At 46.7% G+C, this 25,923-nt stretch overlaps 1 protein-coding gene across 10 annotated transcripts in view; it reads right to left on the bottom strand.

Moving 5' to 3' along the window:
- Positions 1 to 16,150, bottom strand: part of ACSBG2 (acyl-CoA synthetase bubblegum family member 2) — a 52,928-nt gene extending 36,778 nt beyond the window's left edge. For 2 of the 10 annotated variants that reach the window (XM_088672993.1, XM_088672998.1), the window contains exons 1-3: positions 16,123 to 16,150; positions 11,078 to 11,285; positions 3,203 to 3,331 (exon numbers count right to left, since the gene is read on the bottom strand). In XM_088672993.1, the coding sequence (XP_088529119.1) occupies positions 3,203 to 3,331; positions 11,078 to 11,100 (152 nt within the window). In that variant the 5' untranslated portion in view covers positions 11,101 to 11,285; positions 16,123 to 16,150. Of the gene's footprint in view, positions 1 to 3,202; positions 3,367 to 3,712; positions 3,884 to 11,077; positions 11,286 to 16,113 lie in introns of those variants that run through there. The other 8 variants (XM_088672996.1, XM_088673000.1, XM_088672995.1 and 5 more) reach the window with 5 other exon arrangements.
- Between the last annotated feature and the right edge of the window lie 9,773 nt (positions 16,151 to 25,923).

Here is a 25,923-nt window from a genome sequence, read left to right as displayed (position 1 = left end):
GCAGGGAGGGTCATAGAATCATAGAATCATAGAATCTTAGAGTTGGAAGAGACCACAAGGGCCATCCAGTCCAACCCCCTGCCAAGCAGGAAACACCATCAAAGCATTCCTGACAGATGGCTGTCAAGCCTCTGCTTAAAGACCTCCAAAGAAGAAGACTCCATCACACTCCTTGGCAGCAAATTCCACTGCCGAACAGCTCTTACTGTCAGGAAGTTCTTCCTAATGTTTAGGTGGAATTTTCTTTCTTGTAGTTTGAATCCGTTGCTCCGTGTCCGCTTCTCTGGAGCACCAGAAAACAACCTTTCTCCCTCCTCTCTATGACATCCTTTTATATATTTGAACATGGCTATCATATCACCCCTTAACCTTCTCTTCTCCAGGCTAAACATACCCAGCTCCCTAAGCCGTTCCTCATAAGGCATCGTTTCCAGGCCTTTGACCATTTTGTTTGCCCTCTTCTGGACACGTTCCAGCTTATCAGTATCCTTCTTGAACTGTGGTGCCCAGAACTGGACATAGTACTCCAGGTGAGGTCTGACCAGAGCAGAATACAGTAGTACTATTACTTCCCTTGATCTAGATGCTATACTCCTATTGATGCAGCCTGGGTACCAGATGGAGCTAACACCGATTCCAGGATCCATGTCTCCTTTTGGGAATGAGGCACAGCGGAGACTGTCTTATCTTTAGTATACAGTGGTATCCAGGGTTAAGAACTTAATTCGTTCTGGAGGTCCGTTCTTAACCTGAACGTGTTCTTAACCTGAGGTACCACTTTAGCTAATGGGGCCGCCGCCGCAGCGCGATTTCTGTTCTCACCCTGAAGCAAAGTTCTTAACCCGAGGTACTATTTCTGGGTTAGCAGAGTCTGTAACCTGAAGCGTCTGTATCACGAGGTACCACTGTATATGGTTTCTTGACACATATATACAACCTGATCCTAAGACAGAGGGGCTCATGGCATGAAAAGCCCAAGAAGGTATTGCTTCTCCCATAGCCACAGCCTGGGATTCCCAGAAAAATCAGGCATGGCTCCATGTTGTCTCGGCCTCAACTCTGCCTTTTGTCTTTCCAAAGCACCTGCTAGCCGAGGGATGCGGGGGGGGGGGAGGATATATTTGTTTTCTGGCACAGAGCCAGTTCCTTTGTTACCTTGACAACCCACACTTAGGCCATTCCCAATTAACTTGTCTGATTGCTCCAGCGATTGGATCCTTGTTTCCGGGAATTAAAAGGCACTCGGGCATACAGCCTAACCGCAACCCCCATGCATCAAACATACAATATTTAATAAAAAAAAATTCCTTCAGTAGCACCTTAAAGACCAACTAAGTCTTTTTATTTTGGTATGAGCTTTCGTGTGCATGCACACTTCTGAAGTGTGTGTCTGAAGAAGTGTGCATGCACACGAAAGCTCATACCAAAATAAAAACTTAGTTGGTCTTTAAGGTGCTACTGAAGGAATTTTTTTTATTTTGCTTCGACTCAGACCAACACAGCTACCTACCTGTAACTAGAACAATATTTAAGATTGCTCGTTTGGAAACCCACCAACCTCAGTAATCCGAGTACCAAGAGTTTGTCATGACTGCACCATGGCTACAGACACTCGCTTAGAAGAAACATGATTAATAGAATCATAGACTTGGAGGGTCATCTAGTCCAACCCCCTGCAATGCAGGAATTCCTCAGCTAAAGCATCCATGACAGATGTCCATCTAACCTCTGCTTTAAAATCTCCAGGGAAGGAGAGTCCACAGCCTCCCGAGGGAGACCATTCCACTGTGATCTTGGAGGGCGTGTGTGCCAAAAATTACACAAACCTGAGCTACATACGCTTCTCAAGTCAAGGGGGAAGAAACCTCAAAAACCTCTCAATGAGAACTGAGCATGCTGAATTGTCACACAACGTTTATAGCTAAAGCCTCTCTAGATCATCTTCAAGGGCAGCCAAACTCTGGTCACCTTAAGGTTAGATTACTGCCAATGCATTAGACCAGGCATCCCCAAACTTCGGCCCTCCAGATGTTTTGGACTACAATTCCCCTCTTCCCTGACCACTGGTCCTGCTAGCTAGGGATTATGGGAGTTGTAGGCCAAAACATCTGGAGGGCCGCAGTTTGGGGAGGCCTGCATTATACATAGGGCTGCCTTGGAAGACGGTTCGGAAACTTCAGCCGGTGCAGAATTCAGCGGCCAGGTTGCTCACTGGGGCAAGGCAGTTTGAGCATATTGCACTGATCCTGGTCTGGCTGCACTGCCTACCAATGAGTTTCCGGGCCCAATTCAAAGTGCTGGTTTTGACTTATAAAGCCTTAAATGGCTCAGGACTGCAATACCTCAAGGACCGCCTCTTTCCATATGAACCTACCCGGACCCTGAGATCATCTTCCGAGGCCCTTCTTCGTGTGCCTCCTCCTCAAGAGGTCCGGTCCGGAGGGTGGCAACATGAGAACGGGGCCTTTTCTGCAGTAGCTCCCCATCTGTGGAATGCTCTCCCCAGGGGAGGTTTGCCTGACACCTTCATTACACACTGTCACAGATGGTGCGCTGCGACTACTCTAAAGTAATGACTCTCCAGACCGTTGCCTTTTCATGCTTTTATTGTGTGCAGGCTATTTACAGTGCTAGAGCTGTACAGGGTACATGTTCTCAGTCTGACCCAGAACCCTGGAATGGCACTTCCCGCGTTTTATTCCAACATAAGAGTCTGGGCACCCCAAATCTCCTTCCACGTTTCCTCCTGCGTAATTCCGGAACCGGAGGGAAACAGGGTCTCCTTTCCATGTTTTCCTTCTCCCCCTTTCCCCCCGCTCTCTCTTCCTCTCCCACGTGTAGCAGCGGCTCTGCTATCCTGCCAGAGCCCTGTTCCCTACTTCCTCCTTCCCCACTGGACTCTTCCCCCTCCCCGCTGGCTCCGCTGCTGGTGGAGGAACTACTCCTCAGGATGGGGGGGGGGTTCTGTACTCTTTCCCCCTCACACACACCTTTAGGCTCCAGGCAAAAACGTTCCTTTTTAACCAAGGCTTTGGGTTGATCTGACTGACATCCTATTGGGTTGTTGTTTTCATTCCAATTATATATGTTGTGATCTTTTCTGTGAACCGCCCCGAGACCTCCGGGTATATAAAACTAAACAAAAAACAAAAAAAAACTTCCATGTACAGACACGTATGAGAGAGAGAATGGTTTAACCAACCTGGGTGAAGTGGCCACAAAGACATCATTGATGGACACTTTGCAGGGCTGTTGGACAGGAGACTGCATGGAGACCCCAAGAGAGGCGTTCGCGACCGCCACTTGAGTTGCCATCTCGCTCAGCACCTCCCTGGAAGGAAAGTCACCCATTTAGATTAAGGAGGACTCTTGTGGAACTGGAATGGTGCCCCACCAAAAAGAGGGCAGTAACTGGCTTCACGTGCATTTCCTGCCTTGGCCGACCCTCCTCCATTCTCCCCCCAGCTTTTATGGATGCAGAACTGCACACCCCCCCCCCCCAACTAATTCCATCTTCCAGCTCAGCATTCAATGGAAGCAATTTCCATTTATGCAAAGAGAGCTGCAACAGCAGAGAACCTCCTCTGTCCTGTTCATGGGAAATTTAGTTGTGACTGAGACACTTTCTGGGTGGAACATGACGCAAAAATCCATACAAATATAGCTCTCTTTGCATATCAGGTCTGAGCAAAAAAAAAAGAGACACACATACCCAAGAACAAACAAGAGTTCACACAGCAGTCACAGGAAACCTACGTCTGTGAAGATGTGCAGTTTCAGCAGTCCTGTTCCTCTTAATCTACTCACTTGTCTGGTTGAAAATTAAGGAGCACTTCTAGAGTTTTGGCAAGAGGCGGTTTGCTAGGGGGGAGACGACCTACACCTGTCAGGACCCAAAACACACGGAAGTGCAGGGACCCAAGTCAAAACACAGTTCCGTTTTAAGACTTTGCAATCCACACAAACCCAGCGCAAAAGCCCCCCCCCCCCGTCACAGTGAACCGTAGCTTTGGAAAGGAAAGATCGCACCCACGCGCGAGTCGAACTCTAGCCTGCTAAAATGAAAAAGGACACTAGGTCCTTCAATTCCAACAGTTTTTGCTTCGGTTAGAATGCCGTTGGACCCAGCTTGACAGCAGGAAAAGCACTCCAGTCCTGCAATTTATATATCCGAGTTTCTAACACCGCTTTTGAAAGTGGGTGGGAGGTTTAGGAGACCTGGTAACTCCACCCCCATCATTCTGCCCGGACACTGAGGTCCAGCTCCGAGGGCCTTCTGGCAGTTCCCTCCCTGCGAGAAGTGAGGTTACAGGGAACCAGGCAGAGGGCCTTCTTGGTGGTGGCGCCTGCCCTGTGGAACACCCTCCCGTCAGATATCAAGGAAATCAACAACTCTCAGATTTTTAGAATACATCTGAAGGCAGCCCTGTTTAGGGAAGGTTTTAATGTTTCATGTTTTATCGCTTTATCATCATCATTATTAATATTCTGTTGGGAGCCGCCCAGAGTGGCTGGGAAAACCCAGCCAGATGGGCAGGGTGTAAGTATCTATTATAATAAAATTATTATTATTGAAAACTTTTAATAAAATAAAAATAGGTGGGGTGATTTTAGTATTTCCCCCGCCCTCCCCCCTGGTTTTAATATATCTATGTGGTGGGTGGGTCCCCCCCCCCGGTTGTAATTTGCTTTGGGTTGTCTTGGGCAATATACTAAGAACTTTAATAATAATAGTTGCTAGGGACAGTTGCTGCTGCCGTCCTCAGATCCTTGCTCGCTGGCAGGGGCATCTGGTTGGCACAGGGTGCTAGCCCAAGTGGGCCACTGATCTCACATGGATGGCACTATACAGTGGTACCTCATGTTGCGAACGGGATCCGTTCTGGCGGCCCATTCGCAACATGAAGCGCCGCATCTGCGCACACGCGCGTGACGCAATGCAGCACTTGTGTGCAGGTTACGGACACACCGAACCCGGAAGTAACCCATTCCAGGACTTCCAGGTTCGGCGCGTCCGTAACCCTGAAAAGACGCAACATGCAGCAGACGTATGAACTGTATAAGCTACATCAAAATTTTAACAACTTCCACCGCCCAGTGCCAGATTTACGTATAAGCTAAACAAGCTATAGCTCTGGGGCCCCCACAAAATTTAAAGGGGGAAAAACTGGATGTACATTTCCAAAATATAAGATAAAAAACAGTAAGATAAAACCTACATCCAGCAACAGTGTTTTGTGTTGTGTAGGCTCCTATGGTGTAAGTCATGGGCCCCGCCTGCTAGCCTGCTCCCTAAAATATCACCGGTTTGCTCAATTCCATATACAATGGTACCTCTACTTACGAATTTAATGCGTTCCGAGCACACATTTGTAAGTCGAAAAAAATTGTAAGTCGAATCCCATAGGAATGCATTGGGAGAAAAAATTCGTAAGTAGAAGTAACCCTATCTAAAAATTCGTAAGTAGAAAAAATCCTATCTAAACCGCATCCAAGATGGCGGACAGAGCTCCATTCGTAAGTACAAAAACATTCGTAAGTAGAGGTACCACTGTATAGGGTGCCTACATTCTGCTATTCATAATTAGTAGTTTGCATCATATATTTACACCTATTACTTTTTCATGTTATAGCCAGTTTCTAGAGACTAGATTATGAGTCTTTGTAAAATACATATTTTGTTATGTGCAAATGGCTTGAGATACCTATGAGGTCCATAAATGACCATACTGCATATATTCAACACAAAAAACAGCGACGATTTGTTGCTGACAAAGGACAGCTGGACATATAAAGGGCCCCATTACCTTCAGTAGCTTAGGGCCTCATCAACCCTGAATCCGGCCCTGCTCTCTGCCCCACTTCCCCCCCCAGCCTACCAGGAAACCTCTCAATTCCCCTACTTCTGAGACACAGGCTGCGTGTGCAGCTAACCAAATATTGGCAACGCTCCCTTTCTCATCAGCAGACTTTGGGAAACTCCCAAGGCTCGCAGAAGTACAAACACATCTTTAGAAGAAGAAACAGAAACATTACGCGTGTGGAAGCCCCCCAATAAAGGGACCGCTTGTGCTTTGTGGCCACAGAATGCAACTGGCCTATTCAAGGGAGCTGGAAAGGAGTAACCTGGGACAGGGCGTCACTCCACTCTGCAACGCGCTGCAACTTGGCCCATGTTTTTGTCTTGCTTCAGCAATGCAGATAAAGAGCTGACCAGTTAATGGACTATGCAGAAATGGCAGAAACTAACTGTGGAAAGCTCAGAAACCAAGATGACAAATTTATTATTATTTTTAAAGGGGAAATGTTTATTATGCACTTGTTATAAAATCATATTGGGTGGGGGGGGGTGTTGCAGGACACCATTACTAATGAACAGAGAGGGGTGACCGAATCTGACAGCTGCAAGTTACCCAGAATCCCTCGCAATGCCACCTTCTTCACCTCTGCTCCACTCCAGAGACCCGCACCCCTCCTGCTCGGATGCAACCCTGCCCTAAGGAACAGCATATGCAAACATCTCCCAACGATTCACATTTCAAGCCACCGACATCCTGCTAATCCTTTTACAGGACTCAATGAGGTGTGGGTAAACATTGCAACACTGCAACAGCCAAAGGCAACACTGACAGCCAAAGGATAGTTTTGCAACAGCCTCCGAAACAATGTCTCCAGGAGAAGGAGGGGGGGGAAACCGCCCAAATCCAAAGCGACACCTTTCTACTCACGTTAATAATGCAGCCTTATTACATGTTCTTACCATGAACCCTGCCTTTATTATATGTCCTCTTATTATGAAATCCTTATGCGTATCCCTTGATGTACCCTCTACACGTTTCCCTCATTATGTGCCTTTTAACGTTTCTAGGAAATCTATCCGCTGCCTCTGTATTTGAATTGCTGCTTTATATAGGCTAGGATCTCTCTGTATTAGAATTGCTGTTTTATATCTTAGAACCTTTATATATCAAGACTACTACTACCTTTTGCATAGAATTCTCTGTATTAGATATGTCTCCTGTAAAAGGAAATGCTGCATAACCCGTGCATGACCCCAGCCCACCTGAACCTTGCCCCATCGCCATCCTGATTCAAAAGACACACATGGGCAAAGATGGATTACCTGGGACAGTTTATTCAAACCTCCAGAAGTGTCACCTTTTACATAATCCCTCATCCTTGCATGACCTGGGGGAAAACACTAGGAACGGCCCACCTCAACTCCCATCTAGACTGATCAAACAAAGGGAAACCCACCAACAACGGGAGGAGAACAATTGACATTTCACCATATGAAGAAATAGTCCTATCAACACCCAGCTAATCCCATCAGCACCCATTTTCCTTGTCTTTCCCCTCCCTCCCAGTCCAGGGACTTTCACATGGGGACAGGAGGGTATAAGAGGGAGCTTCACCATTTCCCAGGGTTCCTTCCTACATTCTTTGAGGCAGGGACCCTACAGCTGTGGTTCTTTCTTTCTGTAATAAAAGGATCAGTTTGTTTTTCCTGACACCATCGTGTGGTCTCTGCCATTTTCCGGCGGAGCTGAACTTAAGTGCAAATTTTGGAGCTTCCGACCCGCGTCTGTCCTTCTTAAAAGGCAACGCATTTTGGGGTAGATTTTTCATGACACACTGTAAACAGGTTAATACATTGGCAGGATTTTAAGAGCACTTGTAATTTTAGAGACAGCACAGGAAACTTGAGGTTAAAAATAATTTGGAGTAGAAATGGTACGCAGCTGAAAAGAAAATTTAAGGGAGGGAGAATCCCATTTGATGCATTTGATATATTTTTGGTATACTTTGTTGTTTTTGTTTATTTTTATTTTTGTTACTTTTGTTGAAAACGTAATTTGAAAAATATAAAAGAAGAAAAGAGCTGGCCACTTATCCACGATTTATTAGCTCCCCACCCCCCCTTCCATTGAGAAGGTTCTAGCTGGAAATGCAAAAGCTCTTTACTGTACTGCAGTATATAGAGTTTCTCTCTCCTTCCTTCCTAGCTGACACTATGGGAAAGAGAGAGAGAGAGAGAGAGAGAGAGAGAGAGAGAGAGAGAGAGAGAGAGAGAGAGAGAGAGAAGAGAACCAAGTTGCTCAACGCAGACTTTGCTGCACCTGCTGCCTCCTCGCTTCCAGCCACCCTTCGGCTGCCAAAATCATCCAAGCCGTTTCAGCCAATGGGAGGGCTGCAAAGCATCATCCCAGCTCCCGTCATGTGAAGACGGGTCTCTAGACGCAGCAGCAGCAAGCTGGGGTTACTACAGCACATTCACCTACAAGCAGCAGTGAGCTCAGCAGCCGTGACGCCCCGCCTGAGCCACAGTCAGCAGATCTGACTCACTTTTGCACTTTGCCCTACAGTAGTTGTTTTTGGTGCATGCATGCAAAATAGCACCTTCCAAAACACATATACGGAACAGATTCCCCCCCCCCCCTTGCAGGGGAAAGCAGCGTTAGAAACACAGAAGCTCAGAATACAAAGCTGAAAATAAATGAAGTGCAGCTAAAATGTCATGTTCCTTTTTCATATGGTCTCTAGTCCAGGCATACCCAAACTTCGGACCTCCAGGTGTTTTGGACTACAATTCCCATCTTCCCCCGACCACTGGTCCTGTTAGCTAGGGATGATGGGAGTTGTAGGCCAAAACATCTGGAGGGCCGCAGTTTGGGGATGCCTGGACTAGTCCATGGTAGGCAAACTAAGGCCCGGGGGCCGGATCCTGCCCAATCGCCTTCTAAATCCAGCCCACGGGCGGTCCGGAAATCAACGTGTTCTTAAATGAATAGAACGTGTCCTTTTCACACCAACACCCCCCCCCCAGTTCTGTTCTGCAAATGCCACCCTCAAGCAGTGATGCAGCAGTCATTTTATTCTGACTTAATGGTAATGGCAGGTTCCGGGGGCAAGAGGGGCTTTAAATTGCCCTGTGAACCAAACCACCAAGACTTCCGTTCTCCCCATCCTGTGCTGCCCAGAGCTTCTGGGTTCCAGATATGTTAAGGGGAGGGGGGGGAGAAGAAAACCAGTTTGCCAGCCGCAATGAAAAGAAAATATACTTTGAGCAGGTGCATTTCCACATTTTAAAGGTAAAGGTAAAGGGACCCCTGACCATTAGGTCCAGTCATGACTGACTCTGGGGTTGCGCGCTCATCTCGCATTATTGGCCGAGGGAGCCGGCGTATAGCTTCCAGGTCATGTGGCCAGCATGACAGAGCTGCTTCTGGCGAACCAGAGCAGCACACGGAAACGCCGTTTACCTTCCCGCTGTAGCGGTTCCTATTTATGTACTTGCATTTTGACGTGCTTTCGAACTGCTAGGTTGGCAGGAGCTGGGACCAAGCAACGGGAGCTCACCCCGCCACAGGGATTCGAACAGCCGACCTTCTGATTGGCAAGCCCTAGGCTCAGTGGTTTAACCACATTTTAAGCACGCCTAAAAACCTCAGCACCGACACAATTGTGGAAATAAAATGTCCGTTTGCCTCTCCAAACAATGAGGGCTGCAACCTTGCTTTGTCTGCCTGCTTGCCCGCCTGGAATTCTTGTCACCTACAGCTAGCAGGTGGGCCAGTATGGAGCGTCTGAATGCTGGAAGCTTCCTGAACCCCTTAAAAGCTGAAGGTGAGGAGACTTGTGACCCCCTGGGTGTTGCAGATAGGGACAGCTGTGTCCCAGGGTTCCAGGTGCACTCAACCAAGCCCGACTCAGAACAGACCCATCGATGTAGCCACCAAGCTACGAGCAATTTTTATTATTTATTAACTTCAAATTCCACCCTTTCATCTGGAGATCACAACATTAAAACATAATGAAGCAATAATCCTCCACTTCATGGAATAACTAACAGAATGTTCCTTCTCCCTTTCAGTGACTAACGCGGCGGCAAGGGAATTAGTTGCAATCCAGTGACACAGCAGAGATCAAAGCTCTGAAATCGTACATTAAGCGCATGCTACCATATAATGGGCTACCAGATAATGTTATCCTGGCTGCCTTTCTTTCTTTCTTTTAAATAATTAGCTGCTTTTTCTCTCAAGTCTTAAATACCTCACAAGGCTGTGCTGAGGGGGCAAAATGGGTGGAGGAAGGCGACGGACGATGCTAGTCACCTGAGCTCCTCGAAGGAATACAAAGGAGATGAATGAAAATTCTACAGCGGCCCAAGGAAGTGCCATAAAACACAGAAATAATACAATGCATCTCTCAAGGGAGGGAATGCAGATTGGATGCTCCTTGGGGCAGAGGCCCTTGCTTTCCCCTCTTACATTCTGCTTGGCTGGGTTCACAAGGAATCTTTGCCTTAGCCAGAATCCATTGGCCCAAGATGCTTAGCGCTGCCTGGGGGCGTGTGACTCCCAACAGACAATTCCCCCTGTGGTTTTGCCTCGGATGTCAAAGAATTATGCATGCACAAAGTAAGCACCTGGTGGTTTGTGAGCCCCCATAAATCTTCCTTCATAAATGCAGGAATCTAAACAGGACTGGAGGAGGCAAAGCTGAAACCTTTTGTCCTGTCAAGGAAGGGATATTTTATTTTAATTTGCAGAGGAAACTGGCCATTGCGAGAGTCCTCAGCCATGCCTGAAGACCCCAGGAAGAGCTGGACCACCTCATCTGTTTCTGAGTCTTCGACTTATACAGAAGTGGGTTTCACACCCCACGGCAGACAGAGCTGCCTTATGCTATCAGACCACCAGGCCCATCTAGATCAATACTGTCCACACAGACTGGCAGCAGCGCTTCAGTCTGGGCGTCCCTTCCAATCCTACGGCAGTGAATCAAACCTGGAACCTTCAAGCAAAGCAGGTGCTCCGTTGCCAAGTTACGCCCCTTCCCCACAACCCCCCCAAAACACTTGCAGAATGCAATGTTCAAAATTAGGCAGGCACCAAACGGCCACAGGTCCAATGGGGAGCCCTGGAGATCTCTGGATGCCAGGCTCGCGACAGACATCTCCGTCTGGCTGGCTCAAATTTGTTTTGTCCTGCAAAGGTTTTATTGCCATGTTTTAACGTGTTGTCAACTGCCTTGAGATTTTCCCTTTAAAACAGAAAGCGGAACACAGTGGTACCTTGGTTCTCGAACGTAATCCATCCCGGAAGACTGTTCGACTTCCAAAATATAAAAAAAACGAGGCGCAATGGGCGGTCAGCAAAATCCATTGAGGAAATTGAAAAACACTTTGCGGAAGCAGTTTGACTTCCGAGGCGCGTTCGAAAATGGAAGCATTTGCTTCCGGGTTCCGAAACGTTCATCAGCGTTCGAGAACCGAGGTACCGCTGTAGAAATGAAGAGTAATAATAATAATAATAAATAATAAGCAATCATAAACTCCATTGCAAAAACCCCACCCACAAAAATAAACAACCAATTTCACGGGGAGTGGAAAGGGCGAGTAGACAGTCCGTTGTGGCGACCACCACCCAGGTTGGAGATTAGCTATATTTCTGAGTTTCTAACACTGCTCCTTGCCAGCCCGACCCCGGGGATGGGTGCCAACTTTTTCATCTTCCAATGTAGATGCTTGACCAATGAGCTACTAGTTTCTTTTTTAGAAGGAGGGAAAGTAGATCCAGTTTCTGCACTTCCCTTTCCTTATGCAAATACTCGAAAACAATGCTGCAATTTGTCAACAGAGATGGCTTACACAACCGCGGTTGGTCACTAGGGTGTTTAAGAGAGTTTTCACCTGCAGTTGGGGGGGGGGGGAATGCAGCGTAGGGAACACAAGAGCCCATGCTGCCCTTCTCAAACAGGTTAAAACATCAGATCTTTTGTCATGGAGCAAGAGCGCTGCAACCTCCAATTGTTCCAAACAGCTTGCTCAAGGCCAACAAATAAGTGTTAAAAACTCAGTAAGATAATGGTACCTTAAACTTAGGTTATGGTCACCGCAACAGGATGCCTAGATGCCATTTCCCCCCACAATAAAATTTCTTATTATTCATCTCATTTCTATATTGCTTTATATCTTAAAGAAGAAGAAAAATCTCCAAGTGGCTTACAACACATTGAAACATCAAACAAATTCAAGTTTCCAGGGAAATACTTAAGATCCTTCTCTACGGGGCCTTTTGCTTTCCCCATACTTACTTGCCTACTCGATTTATAGAAAATGCCACATAGCAGGAGGGCAGGGTGGTGTAGTGGTTAGAGCGTTGGACTAGGACCTGGGAGATCAGGGTTTGAATCCCCACTCCCCATAATGAAGCTCACTGGGTGACCTTGGAGTCAGTCGCAGCCTCTTCGCATTCCTCACAGCCAGGGTCTTTGTAGGGATTAACCGAGGAGGGGCTTCTTGGAGGAAAAGGCAGGAGATGAACGCAATGAATAAGCTCTTCTACGGACCAGCCAGATGGAGAGGTCAGTTACCAACCTGGCATCTAGAGATCTCCACATGGTTCGCAACTGGAACCCACGCCAGTCGCAAAATGCGCATGGAGAATTTTGGACATTTTGCAAAGAGCTGCCCTGAGTCTCCAAAAGAGCCACAGTCAGTGCGGACTGTTCTGAACTGTAGAAGCTCAGAATAATTGCATGACGCTGTCGCCTACGTCCCCCGTTTTTTAACGGGTCAGAGCAAGTTTAAGAGGGTCTGTATCCAGATCTGGGGTATTATTGCAGGGCGATAAAACTCAACTGTTTGAAGAGATATCGAATGTTAACAAATAACATACTCTCTTGGGGAAAAACTCTGCAAATGGCATTGTTACCAGAATTCTGGTGAGAATCCTAGTGAGCTCCCCAGGGGGATTTCTCTCCATCTTCTTGGTTACATTTTTGGCCTTGCTTTGTTTACCACTCCAGTGAACTGGGGGGGGGGAGGGAATTGCCATAAAGCTTTTTAATGGAAATGTATGGCTGGAAGCGACCCCCAAGGATTGTCGAGTCTAAACCCCCTGCAAGGGAGAGATCTCCACAATCCCTGGCAGGTGCCAATACAATCTTGACCTAAAAACCTCCAGTGAAGGAGATCTCACCACCTTCCGAGGAAGTTTGCTGTCAAACAGCTCTAGCCTTTCCTCCTGATCTTCAGGGTCCCTTTCCAACTCTACAAGCCTATGATTATACGACTCCCCATGTTTAGCTGGGATCCTGAGCAATTGGCTCAGGTCCTACCCTCTGGAGCTGCAGAAAACAAGCTAGGTCCATCTTCATGGTATTTACAGCCCTTCAAGTGGAATCATAGAATTATAGAGCTGGAAGGGACCCCAGGATAATAAAATAATAATAATAAATTTATACCCCGCCACTCTGGGCGGCTTCCAACAGAATATTGTTGTTGTTGTTTAGTCATTTAGTCGTGTCCTACTCTTCGTGACCCCATGGACCAAAGCACGACAGGCACTCCTGTCTTCCACTGCCTCCCGCAGTTTGGTCAAACTCATGTTCGTAGCTTCAAGAACACTGTCCAACCATCTCGTCCTCTGTCGTCCCCTTCTCCTAGTGCCCTCCATCTTTCCCAACATCAGGGTCTTTTCCAGGGAGTCTTCTCTTCTCATGAGGTGGCCAAAGTATTGGAGCCTCAGCTTCACGATCTGTCCTTCCAGTGAGTACTCAGGGCTGATTTCCTTAAGAATGGATAGGTTTGATCTTCTTGCAGTCCATGGGACTCTCAAGAGTCTCCTCCAGCACCATAATTGAAAAGCATCAATTTTTCGGCGATCAGCCTTCTTTATGGTCCAGCTCTCACTTCCATACATCACTACTGGGAAAACCAATAGTCCGTAACTATACGGACCTTTGTCGGCAAGGTGAAAATACAATAATCTATTAAACATTAAAAGCTTCCCTAAACAGGGCTGCCTTCAGATGTCGGGTAGTTGTTTTTCTCTTTGACATCTGGTGGGAGGGCGTTCCACAGGGCAGGTGCCACTACCGAGAAGGCCCTAGGCCTGGTCCCCTGTAACTTGGCTTCTCGCAGCAAGGGAACTGCCAGAAGGCCCTTGGCTCTGGACCTCATTTGGAGTTGACCATGTTGGAGAAGCACCACTGATCAAAACAATCTTTCCACAAGCATCTACTTGGCCATAGGGAGAACAGAATGCTGGAGTACATGGGCCGCTGGCAAGCCTTTTATGATGCTAACGAGGAGTAACAAGGAACTACTAGCAGATGAAATGCGAAAAAAGGAAGGCTTCCTTAGATCTGCATTTTTGTCTGCAAGAGTGTCAGTTCCCAAGAGAGGAAGAGAAAACGCAAGCTGTATTTTTGCAACAACACCAGCAACTTCTGCTTTGGAGACTAAAGCCAGCAACAGCAGTCACAGAAGAGACACAAACACACCTCTTTCGAAGTTAAAAAAACAATAACATTTCCTGACCTCTCGCAGGAAATGTGCTGAAGCAAAGGTAAAATTTCAGATTCTGGATGGCACACCTCTTCTTTAGCAAGCATTGTTTCAAAATGTGGTACATCGACTCTGGGCTGCCCCTGTTCCTCCCCCCAAAACACCCTGTCTGATTCGGCTGAAGGGAGACCTCAGCCCCAAAATCTGACACCCCCCCAAAAGGATGACCTCACAGAGGAACGGGGCATGAAAAACGCTTTGCAAAAAGTGACCTCCTTTCTCAAAATAAGAAGGCTAGCTCGTCTTTTAGCAGCCTTCTTTTTAAAAGGAGGAGCAGAGGTTTAGGATAAGAGCACCCTGTTCTGCGGGAGAGGTAGTTCTATAAAGACACACAGGCTTCCCTACAAAATGCACATGTAGCAAGAGACAGTGGGTGGGGAAGGCGAGAGAATGGGAGCCCAGAATTTCAACTTGCACCCTGCTCTCTCTGCCTGAGGGTTGTGGGAACCTGTGGACCCTCCATAGGTGGCTGAACGATAGCTCTCTCTCACCCCCCCCCCAGAAAATATGAACACAGTAAAAATGGTAAGTGTGACAGATAAAAATGCAGAAAGAAACAGGAAAAATAAATGAAACGGAGGTACAATGGGGAAGAAAACCCAGAAAAGAACCGCATTCAAAAATTGTATATGAAAAGAAGGAAAGTCAATTCAGTTCCCAATAAAGCCCATCGTTCCTCGACAATTGATCATTTTGGCTGCTGGGAACTGAAGTCCCACAACATTGGGGAGGGGGGGGAAAGCACAGTTCTGCCATCCTCCTACAATGCTCAGGGGATAACTAATCTCCTTCATCTGTCTAAGTCTACCTCACAGGGTTATTGGGATGATAAAATTGGGAGGTTTAGCAGGGGGGCGGGGTAGAGCTCTGCAAGCTCCCACCATTGCTGAACTCCTGCAAACCTGCCTGAACTCATTTCAGGGCATTATTTAATGTCCCGCAGCCGCTACAGTTCAATTTCCAGTTTTTCCTTTTTCTTTTAAGCGTTTAGGGTACAAATGTTTATAGGGCTGAACATCTGCCACCAGCCACCGAACCCCCCCCCTTCCCACCCATTTCTCACAAAGCTTCAGCTCACCCCACCCACCACAAAAGCCCACCCCTTTGTGGACCCCCCCCCCTTTTTCGCTTTCTCTATTAGAGAACTTTATGGAACAGGTGCAGCCTCTGCTACCAACCAGCCCCCTCCCTCTTCTCACTGCGAGCCAGTTTCCTCAACCCTAACCCCCAAAATCCTGGAGCTCTTGAAAAAAAGTAGCTGTAAACCACGGTACACAGCCCCCCCCCCAACCAGTTTAAAATGAAGAGCCCCCAGGCAACCCAAGCCTTCTGGAAAGCCTCACACGCACCCAATTTAAATGCAACGCGCTCTTTAATTTTTACTACCAGAAGCAGCTATATTATCATTTATATCATATACTCATATAGCTTCACACCTAAGGTCCAAGGGCGGGTTAATATTAATACGCCAATATTTAAAAACCGGTTTAAAATTATCCAAAAGTTGAGAGGGGGGACGACGACCCTTCTTTTCCCTACAATAAAATCCCAGGGCAGCTTCCTCAAGTATCAGGGAAGGTACAATAAAATTGAACTGCAGCCATTCAATTTATTATTATTAATTGAATTCGTCTATGTTTTCAACCTCCCTCCCACTGAGGCAAATGAAGCACACAAAATTGCCCCCAGCTCCAAAAAGTACGCACTCCACTCAACAAACCTCCCCCACCCGCAAAAAATTAACCAAATCACCCCACCTCTCTTACCTGCCCTGTTGAGAATAGCTTCTGCCGCAGAACAAGCGGCGTGCGCGGTCCCATTTAAAGGCTGGAGGCGTGGCCTGTAAAACGGAGGGCGTGGCCTTCCCCGCCCGCTCCACATCTGCCGCTGCCTTTGCCATTGGCTGGAGGAGGGGCGCGCGAGGCAGGCGGCGCCATCTTGGGAACTGGCGAAAGGCTTACGCTTCATTCACCAGCCGGCTGTCACACCCTCCTTCTGCGCACGCGTACGCGTGTATTTATGTATTGCTGCCGAGTAACCCTCGGTCATTGACCTCCCCAGTTGGTTGGTTGGTTGGTTGAATGAATGAATGAATGGGCCAGCGGCTGGCAGCGAATGAATGGGAAGCCCGCCGCCACGTGTCTCTGGATTGTGGCTCCTGGAGGAGGTGGGCGGGGGAATTACGGGAGATGTTAACCGGAGGCGAGAGACCAGTTTTAAGTATAAGGCGAGTGACCCGTGGAACTCCTGGCGTAGTGGTCGCTGCAAGCCTATATGCCACAAGTTGTTTATTTTGTGAGGTCTTTTCGTCAGCAAGGCGGCTTACAAGACTCTTTAACAAAACGCCCGGAAATAACTACAAAACAAACGAAAGCAGTAGCAGCTGAAGTTTTATTTATTTTTTCCAACTGCAGCGCAGTTCGCAGATTCTCGCCACCCGCCCTCCAAGCTAAATAGTCTCACCCATGGGCGTAGCCGGGGGGGGCAGGGAGGAACTGCCCCCCCAATCAAGTAAAACAATACTTAACTGACCAGGCACGTTGGTTCTGCCTCCCCCTAACAAATGTCATGCCCCCCCCCCAAATCCTAGCTACGCCCATGGTCTCATTTACTAGGACTCTTATGATATCCGTATTCAAACGATTGTTCAAGGTGGCAGGCGGCACCCCTTATGATTATTATTTTCCACAGAAATATGTCATCTTCCAGCAAAATAGACAACCCACTCCCCCAAGAAAAATAATGTTGTTATGGGCATGGTAAGAGTCCCTGTTGTATCCTGTTGTGATTCCTGAAATGCAAGGGCAATATAATTATATGATGGGAGTTTTCTCTCGGAAACATTTACTGCGCTGTATTTAATCGCCTGCTGCTTTTAAAAACAAAGCCCTTACTAACTGGTTTATTATTATTATTTTTTAAAAAAACATTTTGCAATTGTTATTTAAAAGTATTTAACAATGTTGCTGTTTTAAGCTGCAGAGTACAGTACAGACTTTGGCTATCATTATTAACAGGCTATTTCGTGGATTAGTTGGAGCAAAACACCCACAAAGCCTCTTGTGGCTCATTGCCTTAGCCAGGCAGGCTTCTGGGAATTGCCAGCAGAGTGTGGAAGATGAAGAAATCACCATTGAAGGTTGCCTGGCTGCTTGTTTTGGTATTCCTGTCCAAACTCTTCTGTTATTATGGCCTAGGTCAGGCATCCCCAAACCTCGGCCCTCCAGATGTTTTGGACTACAATTCCCATCATCCCTGACCACTGGTACTGTTAGCTAGGGATCATGGGAGTTGTAGGCCAAAACATCTGGAGGGCCGCAGTTTGGGGATGCCTGGCCTAGGTCTCACAGCTGTGGGCAATTGCATACACATTGCACATATACCGTAGCACTTTCAAAGCACACGGTTTTCGTCCCAAACAGTACCGAGAATAGTTTACCCCTCATGAACCGCAATTCCCAGCATCTTCTGCAAACTAAAATAGCCAAGATTCTTATGGGGGGGGGAGCCCAATGTGCTTTAAATGTGTATTAAATGAGAAAAGGTTTTGAGTAGAAACACTTAGGAAGTTGGGGTGGGAAGTCAACTCATGAAACAATGTGAAGATTATAGTGAAAATGTTTGAAAAATTAAATGACAATCATTATTACAAAAAAAATAAAAAATAAAGGTGCATTCAATGCATGACACTGATGATGTGTGTTTGGGGGCTGCACTGCAAGCCCCAACAAGGTGGGTGGGGGAAGATAGACTTTGGCATTTTAACATTTATAGGTAATATGTCTTTGGCCGGCCTTTCCTTAAACTGAAAGGCTATATTCAGCCAGAACGTTACCAGTTTATAAACCATTAAGACTTGCTGGAGGTTTATTTTATTTTCCATCTTCATTTTGAAACTTCAAGGCAATTGTATCTCTCGATTAAAAAAAAACAGTTGGGAAATTTGGGAAGAAAATCCCCACAAACTGTTCTGCAACTTGATTTTCTGTTACAGGTAGGTAGCCGTGTTGGTCTGACGTAGTCGAAACAAAATAAAAAAATCCATTCCAGTAGCAACTTAGAGACCAACTTACCTGTAGTTTGTCATTGGTATGAGCTTTCGTGTGCATGCACACTTCTTAAGTGCATGCACACAAAAGCTCATACCAGTGCAAACGAAAGCTCATACAAATTCCTTCCATTAGCACCTTAGAGACCAACTAAGTTTGTCATAGGTATGAGCTTTCATGTGCATGCACACTTCTTCAGATACCATGATATACACGAAAGCTCATACCTATGACAAACTTAGTTGGTCTCTAAGGTGCTACTGGAAGGATTTCTTTTATATTTTTTGTTTTGATTTTCTGTGTTTTTGATGTAAAGACCTTTTTGTGTGTGTGAACTGCCCCGAGATCTAAGGCTATAGAAGTTTAATAAGAAATAAATAAAACCTGTTGCCCCAGTGAATCCCGCCGCCCGTGGCAGTTGCCTCACCTTGCCTCATGGGCGGGCCAGCCCTGGTGGGGAGCCACCACTAAAGAGGCCTGTTCTCGTGTTGCTACCCTGTGAACCTCCTGCGGAGAAGGGCCTCAGATTGTGCCTACTGGGTCTGGGGCGGTTCATGTGGAAAGAGGTGATCCTTGAGGTACAGTAACGGCATTGAGAGGCATAATGCCTCCAAAAGTGGAGACAGAACGTAGCCTTTTGCTTTTTCTGTCATCTCCTTTGAAAGCCACACAGCTCCTGCTTTCCAACACCTTTGAGCCATGAACATTAAATGCAGCCTCCATGTTCCAAGGTAGGTAACCTCTGAAAAACAGGTGCTTGAGATAATTGCTACTCATTTTAATTTCTAACACACACACACACACACACCCTGCTGGCAAAACCAAAGGTTATGGGAGTCGGATTCCCTAATAGTTTTCCACCCCACCCCAAGCAAGCTCCCAGACCCCATTAACCATCAACAAGGTGCTGGACCAGGGGACCCCATGCCCAACTTTTAGGAACCCAATGTCCCTTCAGATGTTGTTAAACCCTAGTTCCCATCAGCCCTAGGCAGCATGGTCAATGGTCAGGGACGCTTGGATCTGGTCCAGCAATATCTGGAGGGCTACAGATTCCCCACTCCTGCACTAGACATCAAAATAAAGAGAAGCTGTCTTATTTCTGCACCTCCTTCCATGGGAGGCAGCTGCCAAGCTGGGCAACGTGAGTTAAGGCGATGCCAAACTAGATGCCCCCCTTTTTTTCCCCTGAGCCAGCGGCTAGACTTTCCCGGGGCAGAAGAAAGGTGGCTCAGTCAGAATGCTTCTTTGGCACTGTAATTCTTACAGGGTTTTAAGACCTTGATTTTTCTCCCCAGTATTTCCTTTACACTTGGGAACTCAGATGAATTTTATGCTTAAATGGCAGAGTCAAATGCTAAGATGCAGTTCAAAACCAGGGCACAACTGATAAAGGGAAGATGAATTCAGTCACAATTGTCTGTATCTTTCTACTATTTCTGATTGTTCATGGAGTTTTCATGCTCTTAACTTAAAAGGCACAATGTGTGTGTGTGTGTGTGTGTGTGTGTACTCTGCTATGGCGGTCTTGATAGCCCTCTGCTGTATCTGAGTTGTTTATGGTCTGTAGACAAAATAAACTGAAATGGAACTTCCATATATCAAGGGAGTCTACTGCTGTATTCCATTCACCAGAGGGTGGGCGAGAAACCATCGCTTGAGTGCCAGCTACTGTGGGCACCCAACCCCACCCTTTTTGGGTTTTGCATCCTCCCCAATGCCACAGACCTACCAGCATTGTTCCGGGATAGCATATGTGTTTGTGTATAGAGTGGGAGAGAGAAAGGATGGTGGCAGATTTTTCAGAGGTGGCCACCTTCTTAACATTTCTAAGAAAAATGTACTCCAAGAAATTTGGAACCCACAGTAAGAGGTGGGTGGGAACTTATGGGGGAATCATAGAGTTGGAAGAGACCACAAGGGCCATCCAGTCCAACCCCCTGCCAAGCAGGAAACACCATCAAAGCATTCTTGACGTATGCCTGTCAAGCCTCTGCTTAAAGACCTCCAAAGAAGGAGACTCCACCACTCTCCTTGGTAGTAAATTCCATTGCCGATCAGCTCTTACTGTCAGGAAGTTCTTCCTAATGTTTAGGTGGAATCTTCTTTCTTGAAGTTTGAATCCATTGCTCCGTGTCCGCTTCTCTGGAGCAGCAGAAAACAATCTTTCTCCCTCCTCCATATGACATCCTTTCATATATTTGAACATGGCTATCATATCACCCCTTAACCTTAAGAAGAGTCCAACTCTTAAGAGTTAACTCTTAAGAAGAGTCCAAAGCATGGGTAGGCAAACTAAGGCCTGGGGGCTGGATCTGACCAAATTGCCTTCTAAATCCAGCCCGTGAACGGTCCGGGAATCAGCGTGTTTTTAGATGAGTAGAATGTGTGCTTTTATTTAAAGTGCATCTCTGGGTTATTTGTGGGGCATAGGAATTTGTTCACCCCCCCCCACCCCCAAAATGGTCCGGCCCACCACATGGTCTGAGAAACGAAAGAGGTTGCTGACCCCGGGTCCAAAGGAAACCATCAAGAGAAACATCACAAAAAAATGCCACCACTTGTGACTCTCTCACCTTTATTTCATGTTTTCTTTTTCCTATAAAACTCCTCCATAAATTTCACAAATTTAACAAAAACAAAAAAAGGCGTAAAAGTCAGGACAAAAAACCCAATCCCTTAACTTATTACAAACATTCCCCCCCGCCCCTCCAGGTTTCATTTCGGAATATTGGGCTAGGTGCATTTCTTACACCAGAGCAAATAAATTCCCTTCCCCCTCCCCCCAGCCCCAAAGTACTTTTAATATCCTCTGTACATAGAACAGGTATTTAATACCTTTGCTTCCAGCAGAAGACAGCCTTAAAAAAATTACACACCAGCGAGAGGATCAAGTACTCAGTCGCTTCCTTCAAGAGTGCAAAACTCCCATCTCTCTCTCTTTTTTTTGTTCTCAAGGCCTTTACACACTCATGACATCCCCACCACCAGCCAATTAAAATTAGATATGTGTAATGACTATTCAAGGAGCATGGTTAGGGACATGCGTACTTTACAATAAAAAGGGATTGGGGGGAATCTGAATACTGCAACCTGTATACATTATATGCAATTTTTTCTTAATTTGCATATTCTTCTGGTATTGCTAATCATGGGGAGTGGCAAAGACATATGAAAAGCCCCTCCCGTAACCAACAGGAAACCTTAGCTAGCCCTCTAGGTACTAGATCTCACCGGGCATTTCCCCACCTACTGGTAAGAATATGAACTGGAATCTTGCTGATTTTAACTTTTTTTTGGAAAAAAAAAGTCCTGAGATCCTCAGGAAGATTAATTCTGGAACCGGCAGCACCTTTCATACTCAGTTCTGCTCTAGCACGAAATGGCAGTGGACACACAACTCTGAACACGGCGGACACATCTGCCCAGGATGCTTCGAAGGCCACAAGCACCTCCGACTGCGCTTGGGGAGCGCAGATCTGGCCATAATTAAAAACACTTTTAAAATCCTATTTCTTTCCATGGATGGGTGCACCTCCCCTGTTGTTGAAGTAGCAGCGGTGTTTCAAAAAAATCACCAAAGTGGAAACAGATTGGAGAGCACTTCTGGCCTGCTGTTTGGACAGAACATGGGGGCGGGGGGGGGGAACTCCATGGAGGGCAGAACATTTTTTGGGGAGACGGGTCCCACTACTCTTTGAGCTATGACCTCAGACCCTCATCACTTCCCAACAGCTGCTCATGGGGGAAGAGGGCAGAACAGCTGAAATGGGTAACGGAACAGCTGCGGCTCTCTCCACTTCCAGTTGGTTCCAAGGTTTTTGTGGCTAAAACGCTTCCTGTTAAGTCATTGGTACAGCAAATGGAAGCTATCTAAATCTTTGCTGAGTACCAGGAATGGACACCAGACCTGTGGGAAAAACCCAAACAAATTTGGAGCACAAATCTTTCCTGCTGCCTGGCATTTAAAAAGGGAATTCGGGGGAGGGGGAGGGGAACGGTGTGTGTGTGTGTGGGAAACCGAACACTTTTGAAATATTTGTTCTGAGCAATAGCTAAAATTAATGTTTGTTGCATTAAAAAGAGTGTTCCCCTCTGAGCTTTCTCCACTAGAAACAAAACATTCCTTCCATTTCTACTGCACCTCAGGTCAAGGAGAACTTTCGTCCTGGTTGAATTGCACCATCCGTTTGTTCCTATTTTCATTTTCGATCCTATTTGCTAAGTGGCAAAAAAAGAGACAGACTTAAAACAATCTGGTAGATGAAGCCAAGCTGCAAGATTGCAGCCCACCAATTCCATCAGTTAGCCTTGGTAGGCAGCCAGCTGAAATGGCACAGCTACTGGGGCCTAACATAAGGCCAGGTTGCTCTCCCCTCAAATCACAGAAGGTCGGGGTCTTATCTGACATGGCACAGAGTCTCAAAAACCAAACTCCATCTATTTCCTATTATCTGAGTGCCTCCAAAGCTCAGCATGACTGTAGGGGCTGCCTCCTTTCTTCGTCAGAATATTATATATGTGCTCAGCGCTGCCAAGCGTATTTATTTATTTCATAAAATTGTTTACACTGCTTGATTGTAAAAAACCTCAGGAGTGGTTTGTGCACCCTTGAAACAAGCCTTTAAGTTGCCACTCCACAGTGTTGCATTTCTGCTTTTAAAAGAGAGCCCTTTATCGCCCCAGACCTACCCGTTAAATCTTACTAGCGCACAGATGGCTTAAGAATCTCCAGATTGTAACACTGCCATAGGGGATCATACAAGCAGCCGTTTAGGTGCCTGAATCAGGTACTGTGCAGCTGTTAACACTGAAACGTATCTATAATTATTTGAATGGGAAACGGAAAGAGCCCATGCTTATAGCTGTAGGATTTTGTGCTCCAAGTTGTATGGAATTCATTCCAGACTCTCTTTAAAGTGGCAGCATTGCATATATTTTACTTTCCCCCAAATTTCTCTTAAAAACAAAACAAACAGGGGGGAAAATAGCTTTCAAGTCTCTAAAATTTTCACATCTACTGAAAACACTTCCTTCCCCCTCCCCACCCATCCCACAGCTTTAAAACTCCTAACATCTCACATCTACTTAACACCACTGGGCCAAAATGAAGGGGACAAGCAGTATACAAAGATTTAGGTGGAGAGAGAGAGAGAGAGAGAGAGAGAGAGGACAGGTTTGCCCAACCAAAAACACCATCCATTTTAACCATTCCCCAAAATAGGCCCCTTAATACAAAAACCGAAAGACAGGTAACAGACTTAAAGCGCTGTCAGTTTCAAGGAACAAAAGAGGGGAGGGGAGAGAGAAAGATCATAAAGAAGACACCCATTTGGAAAGACCCCCCCCCCAATTCCTTACTACACTTCTCTTTGGGGTGATTTTCCAGAAGCCAGAGATAGGGAAAACCATCCAGTCTCCCCATCTATGTTACAGCTACCCATGGATGCTCTCACTCGACACACACACACACACACACACACACACACACACACGAACACCACAATGGACCCACAAACACAGCAGCCATTCTAAGAGAAAGAATCTACAACAGAATGGTGGTGGAGGAGGAGGATGGAACACCAGTATCATAAAACCCCAAGTCTGCTCAACCGGCATTTGGGCTCCAGTCCCAGCTGTAAAGCCTCAAAGGCTTTTGGAAATAAAAAGGAGGAGATGAGGTTGGGGTGGGGGAGAAAGGAAAGGGGTGTGTGTGATCAGATCACAAGGAAGTCCTTTGGTGACCAAAACAGCTACAAGGGCACCAATGGGGTGAGAGGAAGTGGGGGTCATTCTTTTAAAAAAAAATCTATAAAATACATTTTTTAATAGTGGAAGAAAACACCTCCCCCCCCAACTTCTTGCAAATGTTCATTCTCCCCCTGCACCCCCCTGAGCGATTAATACTTAAGTTTCGGGAGAGGCTGCCCTGACCCAAGAGAGCCCCACCTCTTCTCGCTCACCCAAGAACGCAGCTGCCTGGTGGGGGGGGGGGCAACATCCAGGAGGAAGCACGGAGGGGAAAGGCTTCTCCGCCACCCTCTCGGGTGCCTTTTGTTCTCAAGGAAACTTCCAAACGCAAAGACACAACATCTGGAATGAATGGATACTGGCATTGGGAGCCGGAGAGAGAGCTGTGCAGGGGGGTTGACAAATGCCTGTTCTTGCTTTGGAAAGGAGGCCTTGCAGTACCCGTGGCTGGAATCAGGCCTCATCCTGAGGCTGCACAGCATCCATGTTGCCTGCTTACCCCAAGCATAGCAAGGCAGCGTTGCTGAGCTCCAGGGGTGTTGCCAAGGTCCTTGTAAAAAAATCGGGGGGCATGGGCACAAATGTGTGTGGGTGTATATATATCTATACGTATACATACAAGCGCTCAAACATATGTATACACACAAATTTAGAGGCAAGCCAGCTAGAGGCACGCCCCAGATAAACTAATTCAGTTAAACTGCATCCCATCCCATCCCAAATGATTCTCTCTTCAACTCATTTAACCCCAATTCCATTTCCCCCGGCAGATGCTGCTCAAGGTCCATTTGCTTCCTCATTACGCCCTCCATTAATTAACCTCAAATCATCTCTGGGTAAGGGGTTACGTTTAAAGTTATGTAGTCTCTTCGATCATCCTGCCCAGTGTGGTAAGATTTGGTTCTGTGTTTTATTTTAAGAGTAGGTCCCTCGCCTGGGTAACAAACAGAGTGGTGTAGTAGTAACTTTTTGCCACACTGGGAACCCCTTTCAGCCCAATTCATTAGGCACCCAGAAACCCTTGGGGAACTTTCAGAAGGAACGAGGGGCCCATGGCTCATGAGCCCCCTCCCTCCACTAGCAGCGCCCCCATCAAACTCAAAGTGGAAGCACCTCAACAAGCACAGAAAGCTCTCCTACTATTCTCCATTTCTTTTCTGTTGGCACAGCAGAGTCTTCTCTGGAATTTTCCCAAATTCTGAGGCTCAGAACGACTGGCCAGATATGAGACACAGCTGAGTCATTGCAACAGAGCAGCTCTGGAAGTTGGCATCTTATAAAGACAAACAAGACACACGGACAAGAAGTTAAAAAAAAGGAAAGCTCAAAATAGGATTTGGGGTCAACATGACCTAACGCAGATCAGCTTATTGCCACATAATAGTTGTAACTTTTGCAGGCGGGGGGAAGAGAGGGGAAGGAACCCAGAAGAGACTAAAACTGTCAGGTTTAAAAACACCGCTTCCGCAAGGGGCCCCTGTGCACTCACTTTAGGACTCCTAAGAGAGCTCAAAGCAAAATCTTCTGGCCAACCCCCCACCCCATGTGCCGCAACACAAACAGCATCACCACCACCATCAGTAGTCCTGTAACATTTGGCAAAAGATTTAAGACTCTTGTTTGGAAGGTAAGCTGCACCTCTAAAATGCTAAAACCACGTGTGTGTTTGCATCTGGGGGGTGGGCAGTTTCTGCATACTTCAGGGTCTTCCCCCTACACCCCCTACACCCCATGCACAAAAACTTAGCCAAGCAAGGAATACTGACA

Source organism: Zootoca vivipara, chromosome 6, assembly GCF_965207765.1.
Source record: "Zootoca vivipara chromosome 6, rZooViv2.hap1.1, whole genome shotgun sequence".
NCBI classification, from domain to species: domain Eukaryota; kingdom Metazoa; phylum Chordata; class Lepidosauria; order Squamata; family Lacertidae; genus Zootoca; species Zootoca vivipara.
Note: the sequence above shows the minus strand (reverse complement) of the source record. Positions and strands in the feature narration are given on the sequence as shown.